The sequence below is a fragment of the Monomorium pharaonis genome, chromosome 11 (assembly GCF_013373865.1).
Source record: "Monomorium pharaonis isolate MP-MQ-018 chromosome 11, ASM1337386v2, whole genome shotgun sequence".
NCBI classification, from domain to species: domain Eukaryota; kingdom Metazoa; phylum Arthropoda; class Insecta; order Hymenoptera; family Formicidae; genus Monomorium; species Monomorium pharaonis.
The window spans coordinates 12,438,935-12,452,957 of NC_050477.1; the positions used below are offsets into that span (position 1 = coordinate 12,438,935).

At 30.0% G+C, this 14,023-nt stretch overlaps 2 protein-coding genes across 6 annotated transcripts; both read right to left on the reverse strand.

Annotated features, from left to right (window-relative positions):
• Positions 1-645: 645 nt before the first annotated feature.
• On the reverse strand, positions 646-10,230 carry LOC105834152 (protein arginine N-methyltransferase 7). 5 transcript variants are annotated; one of them, XM_012676422.3, is made up of 10 exons: positions 10,098-10,230; positions 7,661-7,923; positions 6,836-6,985; positions 6,045-6,266; positions 5,753-5,982; positions 4,978-5,107; positions 4,518-4,747; positions 1,722-2,277; positions 1,166-1,326; positions 646-933 (listed from the first exon to the last, which is right to left on the reverse strand). In XM_012676422.3, the coding sequence occupies exons 2-10, from the start codon at positions 7,841-7,843 to the stop codon at positions 681-683; spliced, it is 2,115 nt and encodes a 704-aa protein (XP_012531876.1). In that variant the 5' UTR covers positions 7,844-7,923; positions 10,098-10,230; the 3' UTR covers positions 646-680. The 5 variants fall into 5 exon arrangements, with proteins under 5 accessions (XP_012531876.1, XP_036150013.1, XP_028047047.1 ...); XM_036294120.1 differs by lacking the exon at positions 10,098-10,230 and adding an exon at positions 9,310-9,777; XM_028191246.2 differs by lacking the exon at positions 10,098-10,230 and adding an exon at positions 9,305-9,777.
• On the reverse strand, positions 9,799-11,608 carry LOC105834153. The gene is made up of 2 exons (XM_028191254.2): positions 10,982-11,608; positions 9,799-10,252 (listed from the first exon to the last, which is right to left on the reverse strand). Exons 1-2 carry the CDS (start codon positions 11,336-11,338, stop codon positions 10,094-10,096), a joined length of 516 nt encoding a protein of 171 aa, XP_028047055.1. The 5' UTR covers positions 11,339-11,608; the 3' UTR covers positions 9,799-10,093.
• Positions 11,609-14,023: the final 2,415 nt, after the last annotated feature.

The window sequence follows — 14,023 nt, forward strand, 5'->3', positions numbered from 1 at the left end:
GTTACTATTTCAAAGATTTTCGATGTGCAATAAATGTTTCGGAGCAATTAGCTAAATAATTACATTAAAATTTTTTAGTTAATTTATTTTGAGTATTTTCTTCAAGTGATCCCTTCAATCAATTATTCCTTTGATAAATATAAATAAACTGAATTTTATTTCTTTATTAGTTTTCAAGAGAATTCCTTAAATTCAGTACATCAATAGCGCACTATTGACTAGCAAATAATCTTTTCTTTAATAAATTTATTACTTCTTTTTTCCTCGGCTTTTAATTTTGCATTAGAAGCTGATTAGAAGTAGTGCATCCTATTTCTAAGTATTCGCCGCTAGACAGCCATTTTAGGAAACACGTATCGTTTTTTTATTATCTTATGCTATCAATTCAGTGAATTTCTAAATAAAATTTGAAAAACATTTTTCAAATACTATAGTTTTAATAAATGTAAAAAGAGAAATATATAAATTTCTTTTTCCGAATCTTTGGAATAGAAAGACTTTTAAAAAATATCTTTCTACATAAATATAATTCTACACAAGTATAATTTTTTTTAACCATAATTTTGTTTTCATAATTTTATTGCTTAAAGTGTAAAACATTCCTCAATACAATAAAAAAAAAAACGTTAAAATATTATAAAAATATTAAATAAACACAAATAAACTGTTTATTAATACAATCAATTATTTGTTAATATATTAAATTCAAATTCTACTTCGCCATTTTGTGGGACAAAGATAAACGACCAAGAAAGTGTGCTTTCTTTCGTAACATTGGATACTCCACGAAATAAGTGCACGCCTTGTCTTGTATATGGATCCCAGGATATACGCTTGCCAGGCACTATTTCTTCAATTGGACCACAAGATATCGACAGATCCGAATCCAATTGCCAATCCACCCATATAGCGACGCCATTACAAGTGCCGTTGCTGTAAAACAAAAATCATTTTGTTTTTACAAATTCTTATGCTTAAACATTAATCTGATGTTTTTTTCGTAAGTCTCAATCTACAATAGATATAGTAAACCTTAAACCGTAAGAATCAATTACAGTTGAATCACAGTTCAGAAGAATAATCAATTATGATTAATTTTTTATGGGACTTGTGGCTTACTACTATTAAATTGAGATTAAACATATATTTAATAAAATATATTTACTCTAAAATCGGAATCTCTCCTGTTATTCTCTTGCGCTCGTCAAAATTCACGTTTCGCGTTAGATCGAGCTTTATGATATCAAATGGTAAAGATAATGCTTTGCAAGGATATTCCCAAAGTGGCTGCGCTTCCACAGGATTATCACTTTTCTCGCTAGACATCTGAAAATAGAATACAGTAGAATAGAATAATTTCAGGGAGAACTACAGGGAGATGTAACTTAATTTTTTTTAACAAACAAGAGAACTTTACGAAGTCAAATTGATTTTAGTGAAACTTTACATATAGATTATATACACATATAGATTACGTAAAGACGACTTTGGAAAATATAAGAGACGTAAAATGATTTTAAGGGACAAAATTATATAACTAGTTGAAATAAAAAATATTTATTTGAAATAAACTAATTAGTTAAATAATAAAGTTAAAATGTTATTAATCTCATAACTTCAGTATTTAATTTTTAAGTTTTTCATTAATTACTGTTTAACCTTGATAATTTCTCTTTAATATAACGAAAGATATAAAATAAGAATGAATTAACGAAACCAACCTGAATAAGTCTATCAAAGGAAGAGAGATCGAAACCTTCGCAGATGCCAAGAGGGGCTCTTATTTTCTGTAAATCCTTGAATTCAACAGCAACGGCTCTGATTGTTGCTGCAATTGGCATCTTTGCGATACTCGAAGGATATCGAGAGGCGAGATACCAATACCGTAGATTCTCCCAAGGTACAATGGAGCTCAGAAAATACGGCTCGCCAAAGATAAAATCGATCTCGCTTGGTTCCGGTAAACTGTCGACTGACTCGACGATCTTTACCTTATCAAAGAGCCCGTTCGCCTGCACAAACATCTCCATAGTTCTGCGCGACAGAAAATTCTGTTCCAATAAAAATACCTTTGCGCCTAATTTTGCAATCGCTAGGGCCAATAAACAACCATCCGAGAGACAGAGACAAACACTGCTCGTAGTAATCTTCTTTCGCAACGCTTCTAGGTATTTCTGATTACGAATTGTATCGTTTAATTGACTGATACGTGTCCGTGAGTACGCGATATGCGCCCAGCAATTGCATTCGGGTCTTTGACAATCTGGAATCTCATCTCTGTAAAAGTTTTTATTTTATTTTAATATAGTAAACACACATAAGAGTATGAAAGAGAAAGTTAAGGAATTGAAGAAGAGAAGGGAACATAAAGGATAAAGTTATAAAATGAGAATATTGTAATCAAGAAACACGGTAGTGTCTCGCGCCAAGTGAAAGCACAGCGCGAGATAGACCGTGAATATTTACGCGAGTTATTATAATACTGTCATAGTAGAATAATAAGAATTATAAAGTCTAGTTGTTTTAACAGGTTGTGTTAAATTGATTAACCGGTTCACTGGTGGGCCGAAATCAACGTTTTGTGCCAAAACTAATGGGAGCTAATAATTATGTATTTTATATGAAAATTTACTTGTTTTTTTAGCTTTATGCAAATTTGTTGAAAATTGAAAGAAATATTCGCGTGTGTTAAGTTAGTCCCCACAAAATAACATTCGGTAGTTCTGATACGAGTTCCGGTTTCATTTTGAAGAGATAAAGAGTTCTCTGTAGTTTAGAAAAAGAGTTCTCTTGATTAACGGTTAAAAATTAAAATTTAAAAAACAGGGTGCTGACATCCTATCGAAATTTTAGATTGAATAGTTCTGAATGGCTCAATATCTTTATTTTGCGATTATCTAGAGTTCCTAAAGCATAAAAAAATTTTGATTAATTAAACAAAAATAAAAATTGTTAAAAATTTGATTTTAAGATACATATTAGTTCTGAGATGTTTCTATTGTCATTTTACTTATTTTAAAATTCTGGACGAATTAAAAAAAATTTAAATAAAAAAATTATGGACTATAAATGAAATTTCAAAATTAGTTAAAAAAAGACATGTATCTGCTTATCATGTCATCCGATCGCTTCGACTTATAAGATTTCGTGAAAACATGTCGAAAACTAACCAAAAATGTAATCAGAACTATTCGGAACTCCAAAACATTTTTCAATCATGAGATTTAGAAAATTTTGCGATCACCGTTCTAATATGACACTACCTTGCAAATCGTTGATCCGATTGCTTTCACTTGTAAGACTTTTTGCTAAAACTCGTCGAGACCTACCCAGAATGCAGTCAGAACTATTCGGAACTTCCAACCGTTAATCAACAGAACTTTTTTTCTAAACTACAGAGAACTCTTTATCTCTTCAAAATGAAAAGGAAACTCATATCAGAACTAATTTAGAATATAATCAGAAGAATTTTAATGTGTGGGGGGTAACTTGACACATCAGAACTATTGTATCTTAAAATCAAATTAAAAAAAATTTTTAATTTTCCTTTAATTAATCAAAAATTTTTTTATGCTTTAGGAACTCTGGATAATCGCAAAATGAAGGTATTGAGCCATTCAGAACTTTCGATCTGAAATTTCGATGTTAGCACCCCGTTTTTTAAATTCTAATTTTCGACTGTTAATCAACAGAACTCTTTTTTTGAACTACAAAGAACTTTTTATCTCTTCAAAATAAAACGGGGAATCATATTGAAACTACTGAATTTTAATGTATGGGGGCTACCTTAACACACGCAAAATACTCATTGTGTGCATATATGCGGCATTTTACCGGTCGTGGCACTTTTTTTCGCCCATATATCCAGCATTACCAGCGAACTGGTTAAAAATAAGAGAAATCTATATAGTGTCATGAGAGTTACTAAATTTTAGTTAGCTAGTTCAAGGAATAGATGAATGTGTGATTAAGTTTTATATATTGTAAATTAATATATATTGTAATTCCTTTATAGCATGTAAGCTAAACATTACTTATAAAATTTATATACTATAAATTCTATATAGCAGACAAATTCATAGCAGACAGATACAGACACACGCACGCACGCACACACAGAACACACACCACATAAATTAAAATTGTTTTCTTCAAATAGCAACCATTTTAAAAAAATTAATAACAAAATTGGATGAATTAATAAAATTAAATTAAGTTAATGTGTGTGTGTTTGCGCGTGCGTGCATGGGTGACATATAAAATGCAGTTACGTTAAAAATTATATAAATAAAAACCCAATTCCATTAAGAGTTGTGTTAGAATTAAATTAAATTTAATTAAATTAAAAGTTATTTTTATTAAAATTTTTTAACTTATTATTTAACTTCTATTTTTTTAATTAGGTTTTACTCAATTGTAATCAATAATAACGCAAAATGCAAAAGTTAATAAAAATTTATAAATTACGTGAAATGCGCAGAGACTTTAACATTATAGAAAAAAAAACAAAAACTTACATAGGGCCATTTAATAATTTAAACCAGAAGGAATATTCATCGTGATAACCAATAAGATTGACATCAATACCACATGTGATGGGAATTTCCTCTGGAAGGTAATACACAGCTTGCATCCAGTGATCTCTCCAAGGTATCAAATCTGCCATTTCTTGCAAACTCGAAACATTTTTCTTCACATCGTCAAGTATACTTGGATGCTCCCATACAGGTGCGCAACTCAGCAACACCTAAAAATGATATATAGTATAAACAAAAATGATTTAAAAAATAATATACTACAAACTGTTTACAAATTCACAATGTTATTCGCTGATGATAACTTAAAATTAAATTAGAAAATTTTATATTTTTAATATTAAAAAAAGATTAAAACTTGCGCCTCATTAACTGCACCTGACTCTCATTTATCCAATTCTTTCAATTTTTAATATACGCGTATATATACACATTTTATTACCCGATTATCTGTATCCATATTCAAGTCCCACCACATAAAAATTGCATGTGCAGTCCCACTTGTTATCGGTTGTGTAAGCAACGATACTTTTTCATTGTTCAACAGAAGTTTCTTGCCAGAAAAATCAAACCTGAAATGCATTTTTAATATAACTCTTATAATATAATATTTAAATGTTATCATAGATAATTAAATATCATATTAAAAGATAAAATGCAATTGTAAAATCATACGACAAAATTATATTTTATATTCCTTTTTTTATCAATTAATAAAAAATATCTTCAAAACAAGGCTGTAAGTAAAAAATGTTACCAGCTAACAAATCAAATTAAATATTTTTTAAATTACTTTTAATCATTTTTTGTTTCTAATTCAAATAAAAAAACTATATATTCAACCTCCTTTTATTATGTATATATATATTTATAAATCTTTTTAACTTGCAATAAAGAAAACTATTCTAAAACTGTAAAAATGGTCATTTGCAACTTGAAAGAAAGACAGAAATTTATATTTTCCTAATTAGAGTTGCGCACATAGTTACCAATCATATTATGTGAAAAAATTATTACAAATGTTCAAAGAAAACCAAATCTTTGAAATAGACCAAAAACCTATCTAAAACTGTGGATGTAATATTGATTAATTGATAAAAAGAAAAAAAGTAGCCTTAAAAACAGAAATGATATACAAATTTATTCTTCAACTTTAAATTAAGTACACATTCCTTGGTGAGAACAAGAGAATCTAGGAAGAAAAATAAAATCATTACTTGAAAATAGGCTGTGCCGGTAGCAAAGGTACAAAACTATCACGAGGAAGACGCGACAGTTGCATATCGTGCACAGCAGCAGCACCAGAGCATGCTTGGATAGCCGGTGGAGCATCAACCAATATCTCTCCATTCTTAATAGATCTCACACGATTCCAAGCGCAAACTTTCGCACTCTCGACTACTTGTGCCCATACTGTTCCTCTATGTGGCACAACTATACTGTTTTCCTAATAAAGGTAGAACGTAAATATATTAAATCAGCAAGTTTTACATGCAGGCTTGGCATTACCTCGAGAAGAACCTCGTGTGCATGACGAAATGTTGACAATGCCCCTTCGCCAATCAATTCGGTATCAAATACCTCAGTGACTAGAATATTCGCACGTTTCAGCATGTCACCATCCTTACCTACTGTTATTTTCGTGGAACGCTTATGAATTAACTTAATTCTGTCCTCGAAGCCATTCTCTTTTATTATCTTTGCAGCGCAATTAGCCATTGGTTTAAAAGCCTAAACAAGATGTTTCTTCTCTTAAAAAACAAAAAATGCAGTTTTGAAACTTTTTGCGACATGAGCCGCATCTTTGAAAGTTTTCAAAATTCTCTTAAGAAGAAACAGCAAATTCAAAACTAAAAAGTTTTTTTGTTTTCTGTATTTTCTTAAAATATTAATTGTATAGAATGTGTAGAAATAAAAAAAAAAGAATAAAATGGACGATTTTAACTCCTGGAGTGGTTTTTCTTTTTTTGTAATTTTTTTAACTGTAAGGGCCATCACACAATGCCAGGCAACAGGCAATAGGAACAAAAATAATGAAAGAGAGAAAGCATCTTCTCTCTTTCTCTCTTCTTTCTTTATTTTCTGTTCCTATTGCTTGTTGCCTGGCATTGTGTGATGGCCTTTAAATTTGAATCTGATTTTTAAAAAACTTTAATTTGTCAGAAAAGTATTAAAATCAGTATATGAAGCTTTTAACATCTAGTAAGTTATTATCGTTCAGCTTCACAAATGTGTTAATTCTTGTTTTACCAGTAGAAAAACATGAATGCTCCCATCTCTAATAATTTATATTTTCTTACCTCGCATGCCGTTACAGTATCTGCTCCACATTTGGCAGCCATCATTGACAACAAGCCTGTCCCAGTACCTATATCAAGAACATTAGCCTCCTCACCAGTCTGGTGTTTCTTCTCGATAGCAGCTTTAAGGGCAATGTAATATTTCTCATTCTAAGAAACAAATTAAAATATGTTAATTTCACTACTTAAGAAGATATTCTTCAATCTGATGTGATCTATTTTTTTTTTAAGAAAATTACCGCACAGATTCTTCTATACTTTTATATATCTACTTGTACACATTTAATAAATATCTACAAAATTTTAGTATGATTAAATATTCATTAGTTTTTATGTTACTCAAATTTAGAAACAAATACGTTTTTCAAATCAATTAATGTTGATAGTGTATGTAAATTTTACGTACAATCCTCATTTCTATTTCTTCCTAATCCACTCTAATAAACGCCATTTCTGAATGCTAAGCTATGTCCAATTATGTTATTAATATCGTAAAAATGTTACATCAGCAGAGAATTCAATTTTGCCTCAATGTTAAAGTTAATTAAGTTATTCGTGTTTATAAAATTTAGATTCTAAATTAATAATTAATATTTTGTCAATAAAAGTGTAAAATGTATAAAAATTGTGTTACTTGGTCGTAAAATTTACATATTAATATATAATACTGTCAATACTATTCAATAGCGATAGCATACTATGGCTAAAAAAAATTTCCAAAAATAGTTTACTTTTTTGTACTCTAGACTAGAATACCATCTTAAAAGATTAATTACCACTAGATACAAAATATAAAAAAATATAATGACATAATAAAATACTGACTCGTTCATGATCATGTAGCATATCTGCAAAGGCGGATCTAGCTACTTCTTGATGATAATCGTAATATTGATCTTTTTCCTGCCACGAGGCAACTCCGGTGATAGGATTCAAGTATTGTGTGAATATACTCATGTTTCGATTAGGTAATGCTCTTGTTACAGTAACAAAAATAACTCTTAACATCCAATAATGAAATATATATGCAGAAAAATAGAAGATTCATTTAAATAACCACGCTTTTGTTCTATTTCAATTTTTTATACCTGGAAAAAATCACTTTTAAGTCATACTCACATAATTAAATCTATTTTATAATTTATATTTTATACATATAATTTATCTTATAAAATATTATTTTTATAGTATATGATGTATGAAATGCTTTAAAATCTCCAAAAATACAATAAAATAGAAAATATATAATTATCAGACTTTTTTAAATTAAGCTCTTTATCCAAAATAAAATCTATAATACATTAGGAATTATTATAGTATTACATAGTAAATAATGTTTTTTGTTACAAGATGTTGAAGAGTAAATGCGAAACAGATCTGTAAATAAAGATGCTAAATTCTATTATTATGTTTTTCTCATTAAATTAAAAATTAATATAAATATTCATGTTTCCAAAGTTATTGTAAAAAAATATTTCAAAATTTTTTTGTTAGAATTAAGAAATTAATTCTTATAAAGTTTATTATTATTACTATTAATTACTATGTTACTTAATTGATTTTTTTTTCTTTAAATCATAGTAATTATAGTAAGTATAGTCTATTAATTAAACTTTAAAAGCTGGCATTTTTCCATTAAAATTTTGAATTTTTTTTTGTAAAATTTATACATATATACAACCTACATGTCTTACAGTTTCCAAGTTCATTATTGGCCCATATGTGGATTAATCCAGTCTGGTATAATATAAAAATTTTCAAAATTTTAATTTTGATATTATTTTTAGAGGTTTTTTATGTCATAAATCATCGTTGTAAGGTCAAATTACATGGCAGACATCGATATTTTATACAAAAACAATATTACTATAAAACTAAATAAATAATAGCAGTTAAATTGTTGTAGACAATTTTTCTTTGGAATTATCCAGAGCTAACAACATGGCATAGAAAGTTTTATAATACTATTTGTTTATTACTAGTTTTTTAAAAATAAATTTTTAAAATTATTATTTTAATTTTTTTATTTTCTAATTTTTCATTATTGTCCATCTGTATAAGAAAAATAAAAGTATTAATTAATGAAACGTATGTGTCGTAAATTTATATTTACACAGTAATATTTCTATACCAATATTCATGAAATAGTCTATCTTAGTGGCCCATATATAGATGACTCCAGCTTTCTAAGGATTAAAGCAAAACATTTTTTTACATAAAGTTAAATATATTTTTTGTTACATATTAGTCATGTTTATAGTATTTTCCAGTTTATGTTATTAGATAAAATCTCACAATAAAAATTGGAATTTTTAACTATATAATTTTTAACTATAATTTTAACTATAATTTTTTTTACCTACTGGACTTTCCCACAATTCTATCTTGTGCACAATGAAGGAACATTAGATATTAGGAATAGGAATTATACTAAAATTTCATGCAAGTGAAGAAGAGTATTTACTCCACCTTACTGCAAAGAAGTGAAGAAAAGCTATAGCTATCGCCTTCTTCTTTTTGAAGGAGCAAGTTTACTGGCTTGAACTCGTTCGTGACGATCAGTTTCGTTTTTTATTGGGCTCATTAATAAGAAAATTTTATTTTAAATTCGCCAACTGGCGATGTAAGCAATTAAGTACTACTCATCTTCATTATTAGTTCGTGTCAAATTTTAAAACTACTAATACTGATAATTATTTTTTCAAAACTTAATAAAAAGAAAGTAAATATTAGCTTTTCTTTGGTCGCATAAAATTTCAACTTGAGTTTTAGAATGTTTCTAAATAAAAACTATAGATAAACAATAAACTATTTTCTGTCTTGTATAACACATTTATGTCTTATTATATCTTATTAGTATTGTGTGTTACATTTAATCCCTATTTCTCATATTATGATTTCCGATATTTAATATTTATATTCTTGTTTTTAATATTTCTTTCTATTTGAATAAATCTCTGTAAAAATAATTATTTTTATAAGTAAAACTATTTATAAAAGATATGTTACAATCCTAAACAGAATCATAAGATTCATAAAACTCATAAGACTCGTTGTGCAGCTTTTCTATGTAGTAAAAAAGCAACACAATGAGTTTTACGAGTCTTACAATTCCATGTAGAATTGAAACAACTTATATATAAAACAAATAATTATTTTATAAAATAATAATCTCTATCAAAATAAAGATCTACATAAAAGTACAAAGTATCTATATAAAAAATATAAATTTTTTCATTGAAATCATAGCATTAAATCTTACTGGTAATGCATAGGGCGTACTACTGTAGACAACAGTAATAATGCATTCAAACTGCCATGTATGTCTTGAACTTTCAACAGTTTATGAGCAACCAGTACAACTTCAGCTTCTCTATGTTCCAACATTCCAAAAACTTTAAAGACATGAAATTTTTCCTGGAAAAAAAAAAAACATAATATTGTAATAAAACTAATATATATACAATACTATACAACAGTATTACACAGTTAGTCTTATATTTCTACAGAAAATGGCAATATAATAAGTAAAATAAATTAATTAAATTATTAAATAAAATATTTCATAAAAATATATTAACACAAATAAATGCAATATGATAAAAATTAAAATCATCCTTTGAATGTTTCAGCTTTAAAATTAGTGATATCTAAATTATAATCTATATTTAAAACATATGCTTTTTCTCATATTATAGTTTTTTAATAAAGCGTATTCTGAATGATAAAATTAATTATTTCTTGCAACTTGATTATAAGTTAATATGCTAAATTGCAACTCGATAAAAAAAAATATTTTTATTAACAGGTTCATTTTTATTCATGTTGTAAAAAATTATAAGAACAGTGCAAAAATAGAACTTTTATCAATTAAAAAAAAATACTATTAATGTAAAGTACAAATAAAAATTTTTACAGAATTTACACAATTTACAATTTTTCTAAAAAAAAATATATCTACCATTTTAGCATAATCAACAATTTTTCAAATTTCTTTTCTTTGAAAAACTAAAGCATTGTAATTAGTTCGAGAGTAGTAGCATTCACGCATTGTGCTATTTTGTCTAGTACTGTATTGTTACGTTTAAAAAATCAAAAGAATTATTTACTGCGACAAATGTTCTGAGAATGAATTAATTGCTTTACCCATATAAACAAACGTCGTCCCTTGTGATCCTTGACGTAGAGAGCATTTGCAGGAAGCTTTTCTAAGCTGAGGGTAATTCTGACCTCGCCATCCGACGTAATACTTTGTAAACAAGCAACTCGCGCGGTACCGGGTACAATTTCACCGATCGTTTGTACGGTTTTTATACAGTTTTTCGTGTAATCAGGTAAGGATGCGTATTGAAGAATATCCTCGATCAAGATCGGCACATGTGGAGTATCGGATGGTAAATGATTCTCACGAACAGCCAAACACGCCGGCCAGGGATAAAATTTCAGATACTTCGGTTCCATTGGGTTCCATGCCTCTCCATAGTCCACACTTCCACAGAACATAAGGAAGAGGGGAGAGACCGAATTTAAAGTCCTTGTTTAAGCAAAGGTGAGGAGGGGGGGGGGTCAAGTCAAACTGCAGGGAGGGAACATATGTAACGAATCGTTATCCGTATTATTAATTCATCGATTCTAACCTTTTGTGTTTCTCTAAGTATAAAAACTTAAGTATTTATTACCCTATAAGCGTATAATATTATTTAATATTAAGTAACATTTTAAGTGTATTCTTAGAATATTAAGGCCGGTATTTATAGTCGGATTTTATATTAAGATCATCTTGGGTGCGTTCGAAAATAGCTTTTGCTGGTGCTGGGAGAAAAAGTTAAGTTGGTAGTATTGAGAATTTCCAACGCTGCGTTCGTTTTCTCCCAGCTGGGAGCTGGAAGTAGTTGGAAACCATAGACCTTATAGATATGGACTGGCAATTGCCTACAGTTTGTGTATAGAAAACGGTGTCCAGAAGAGGTGCGAGAGAGAAACAGACTTTTTAGTACTTCTTTCTCTAAAGTTACCAGAAATAACTATCGCGCATGTCAGCACACATGCATATATATGTATATACATATATATACACACACACAAGTTAAAACACGTGACCAAAACGTATCCAATCATTGGATTTCAATGTATAATATGTACAAGCATGCGCGAAACATATTTCCGGACTCTTTAGAGAGAGAAGTATGGACACGGTTTCTTGGTATTGCCAGTCCATATCTATAAGGTCTATGCTCTAGTTTACACCGAGCACTTGGTACGCGTATCAAATAGTAAATAACTAGTAAATGTGTTTAATCATTGGCTGATCAGCTTAAATTCACTACTTGATACGCGTACCTAGAGATACTATAACAGAGATTCGCCAATGCGTTAATGATTTCTGATTGGCTCCCGTCGCTTGGGGTATAACCGGAAGTATGAGAGAGAAAGATAGATATAACTGACAAAGAAAGCCTAGCCGATCTAACCTGTCACCTGTCACCTGTCACCTGTCAAAAGAAAACAGAGTAAACCGCCATCGAAAACGTCATATCCGATATCCGGTTTTACCCCAAGACGGCACATTGGCGAATCTCTGTTATAGTATCTCTACGCGTACCAAGTGCTCGGTGTAAACTAGAGCTATGTTGGAAACCGATCAAATGGATGCATTTAGTGCAAATAGCAATGAAATATTAGTAAATAACTAGTGAATGTGTTTAATCATTGGCTGATCAGCTTAAATTCACTACTTGATACGCGTACCAAGTGCTCGGTGTAAACTAGGTCTTTGTTTCGATTGGTCAATCAAACACTTCAAAGCATTTGTAGCGTCAAGTGAACCGCAGCCTAATTTACTTATAATTATTGCGCTGCTATTACATAAAAAAAATAAAAAGATTTCAAAAAGAAAATATTAGTTTCGGCCAATGTTATTTGCAGCGAAAGGAAAAAGGTCATTTTCATACTCTTTTAGTTTATGAAAAATAAAAGACAGCGTCTGTGGTGTCTAGTAACTTGATAATTTTGCAATACTATGCCATGAATTTTGCGCTTTCATTTTGTTCTTATAATCAGGACTTTCATCGTACAGATGTGTACATTTTTTCACTAATTAAACAGTGGTCTGTGTGGTCCATTGTGAAAGAAATCTAACCTCTTTCTGTTACTGTAACTACAAAAGTTCAAATTAATCAACTTTTACGGATACCTTTATCGTCATTGTAGACTTTTTGGCCGGTATTCATAGTCGGATTTTATATTTAAGATCATCTTAAGTAATGTTTTAAGATGCCATCAACCAATCACAGATCCGTATTAGCATCTTAAGACATTGCTTGAGACGATCTTTAAATAAGATTCAACTATGAATATCAGCCTTTAATAGGTTACTAGTCTTTCAACTTCTTAAGGCTAATATTTCATGTGTCGTACGACAAGCTGTTTGAATATTCTCGATTGGTCATAGACTAGAGAGATTTTCGAGTCTCTAGAAATGCTCTATCTTATTGCCAACCAAAAAGTCTAATTAACTTATTGTACGACACATGAAATATTAGGCCGAAATTACATGGTGCGAAATAGAACTGCGGAATAGAACCTTTGAGTATATATACATGGAGGAGGAATGCCAGCACTGAAAGTGTGTCCAAGACAGAAAGCGAGTATCATGATATATCTTTCTCTCTTGCACAGATCTTGGACACACTTTCGGTTTACATGAAATTATAGCAATTCCTCCTCCAGGTATATATACTCAAAGAATAGAACGTGCGTCATGGAAGCAGCCAATTAGAGCTTTGCCGCATTATAATGCGTTGATGCGGCAAAGCTCCGATTGGCTGCTTCTATGACCTAGTTTACACCGGGCACTTGATACGCGTATCAAATAGTAAATAACTAGTAAATGTGTTTAATTATTGACTGATCAGCTTAAATTCACTACTTGATACGCGTACCAAGTGCTCGGTGTAAACTAGAGCTATGACGCACGTTCTATTCCGCACCATGTGATTTCAGCCTAATGCTAAAACTCCATGTCTGCGGTGAGCTCCGGCAAACGCATGCAGTGACTAATCAGCAATCAGGCGCAGGTCGGGTTCCGGCAAGTCACAGCAAGTGCTTGAATTCTGATTGGTCACCGCGTGCGTTTGCCGGAGCTCACCGCATACATGGAGTCTTAGCCTAATGCGGCAAAGCTCTGAT

Excerpts from the sequence above, each read along its gene's own strand:
- LOC105834152 (XM_012676422.3), bottom strand. The coding sequence starts at position 7,843 with ATGTTAAGAGTTATTTTTGTTACTGTAACAAGAGCATTACCTAATCGA. Across the intron at positions 5,983-6,044 it reads CACACGAGGTTCTTCTCGAG|GAAAACAGTATAGTTGTGCC; the intron begins GTAATGCCAAGC and ends TACCTTTATTAG. Across the intron at positions 5,108-5,752 it reads CCGGCACAGCCTATTTTCAA|GTTTGATTTTTCTGGCAAGA; the intron begins GTAATGATTTTA and ends AATGCATTTCAG.
- LOC105834153 (XM_028191254.2), bottom strand. The coding sequence starts at position 11,338 with ATGTTCTGTGGAAGTGTGGACTATGGAGAGGCATGGAACCCAATGGAA. Across the intron at positions 10,253-10,981 it reads GACGACGTTTGTTTATATGG|GAAAAATTTCATGTCTTTAA; the intron begins GTAAAGCAATTA and ends TTTTTTTTCCAG.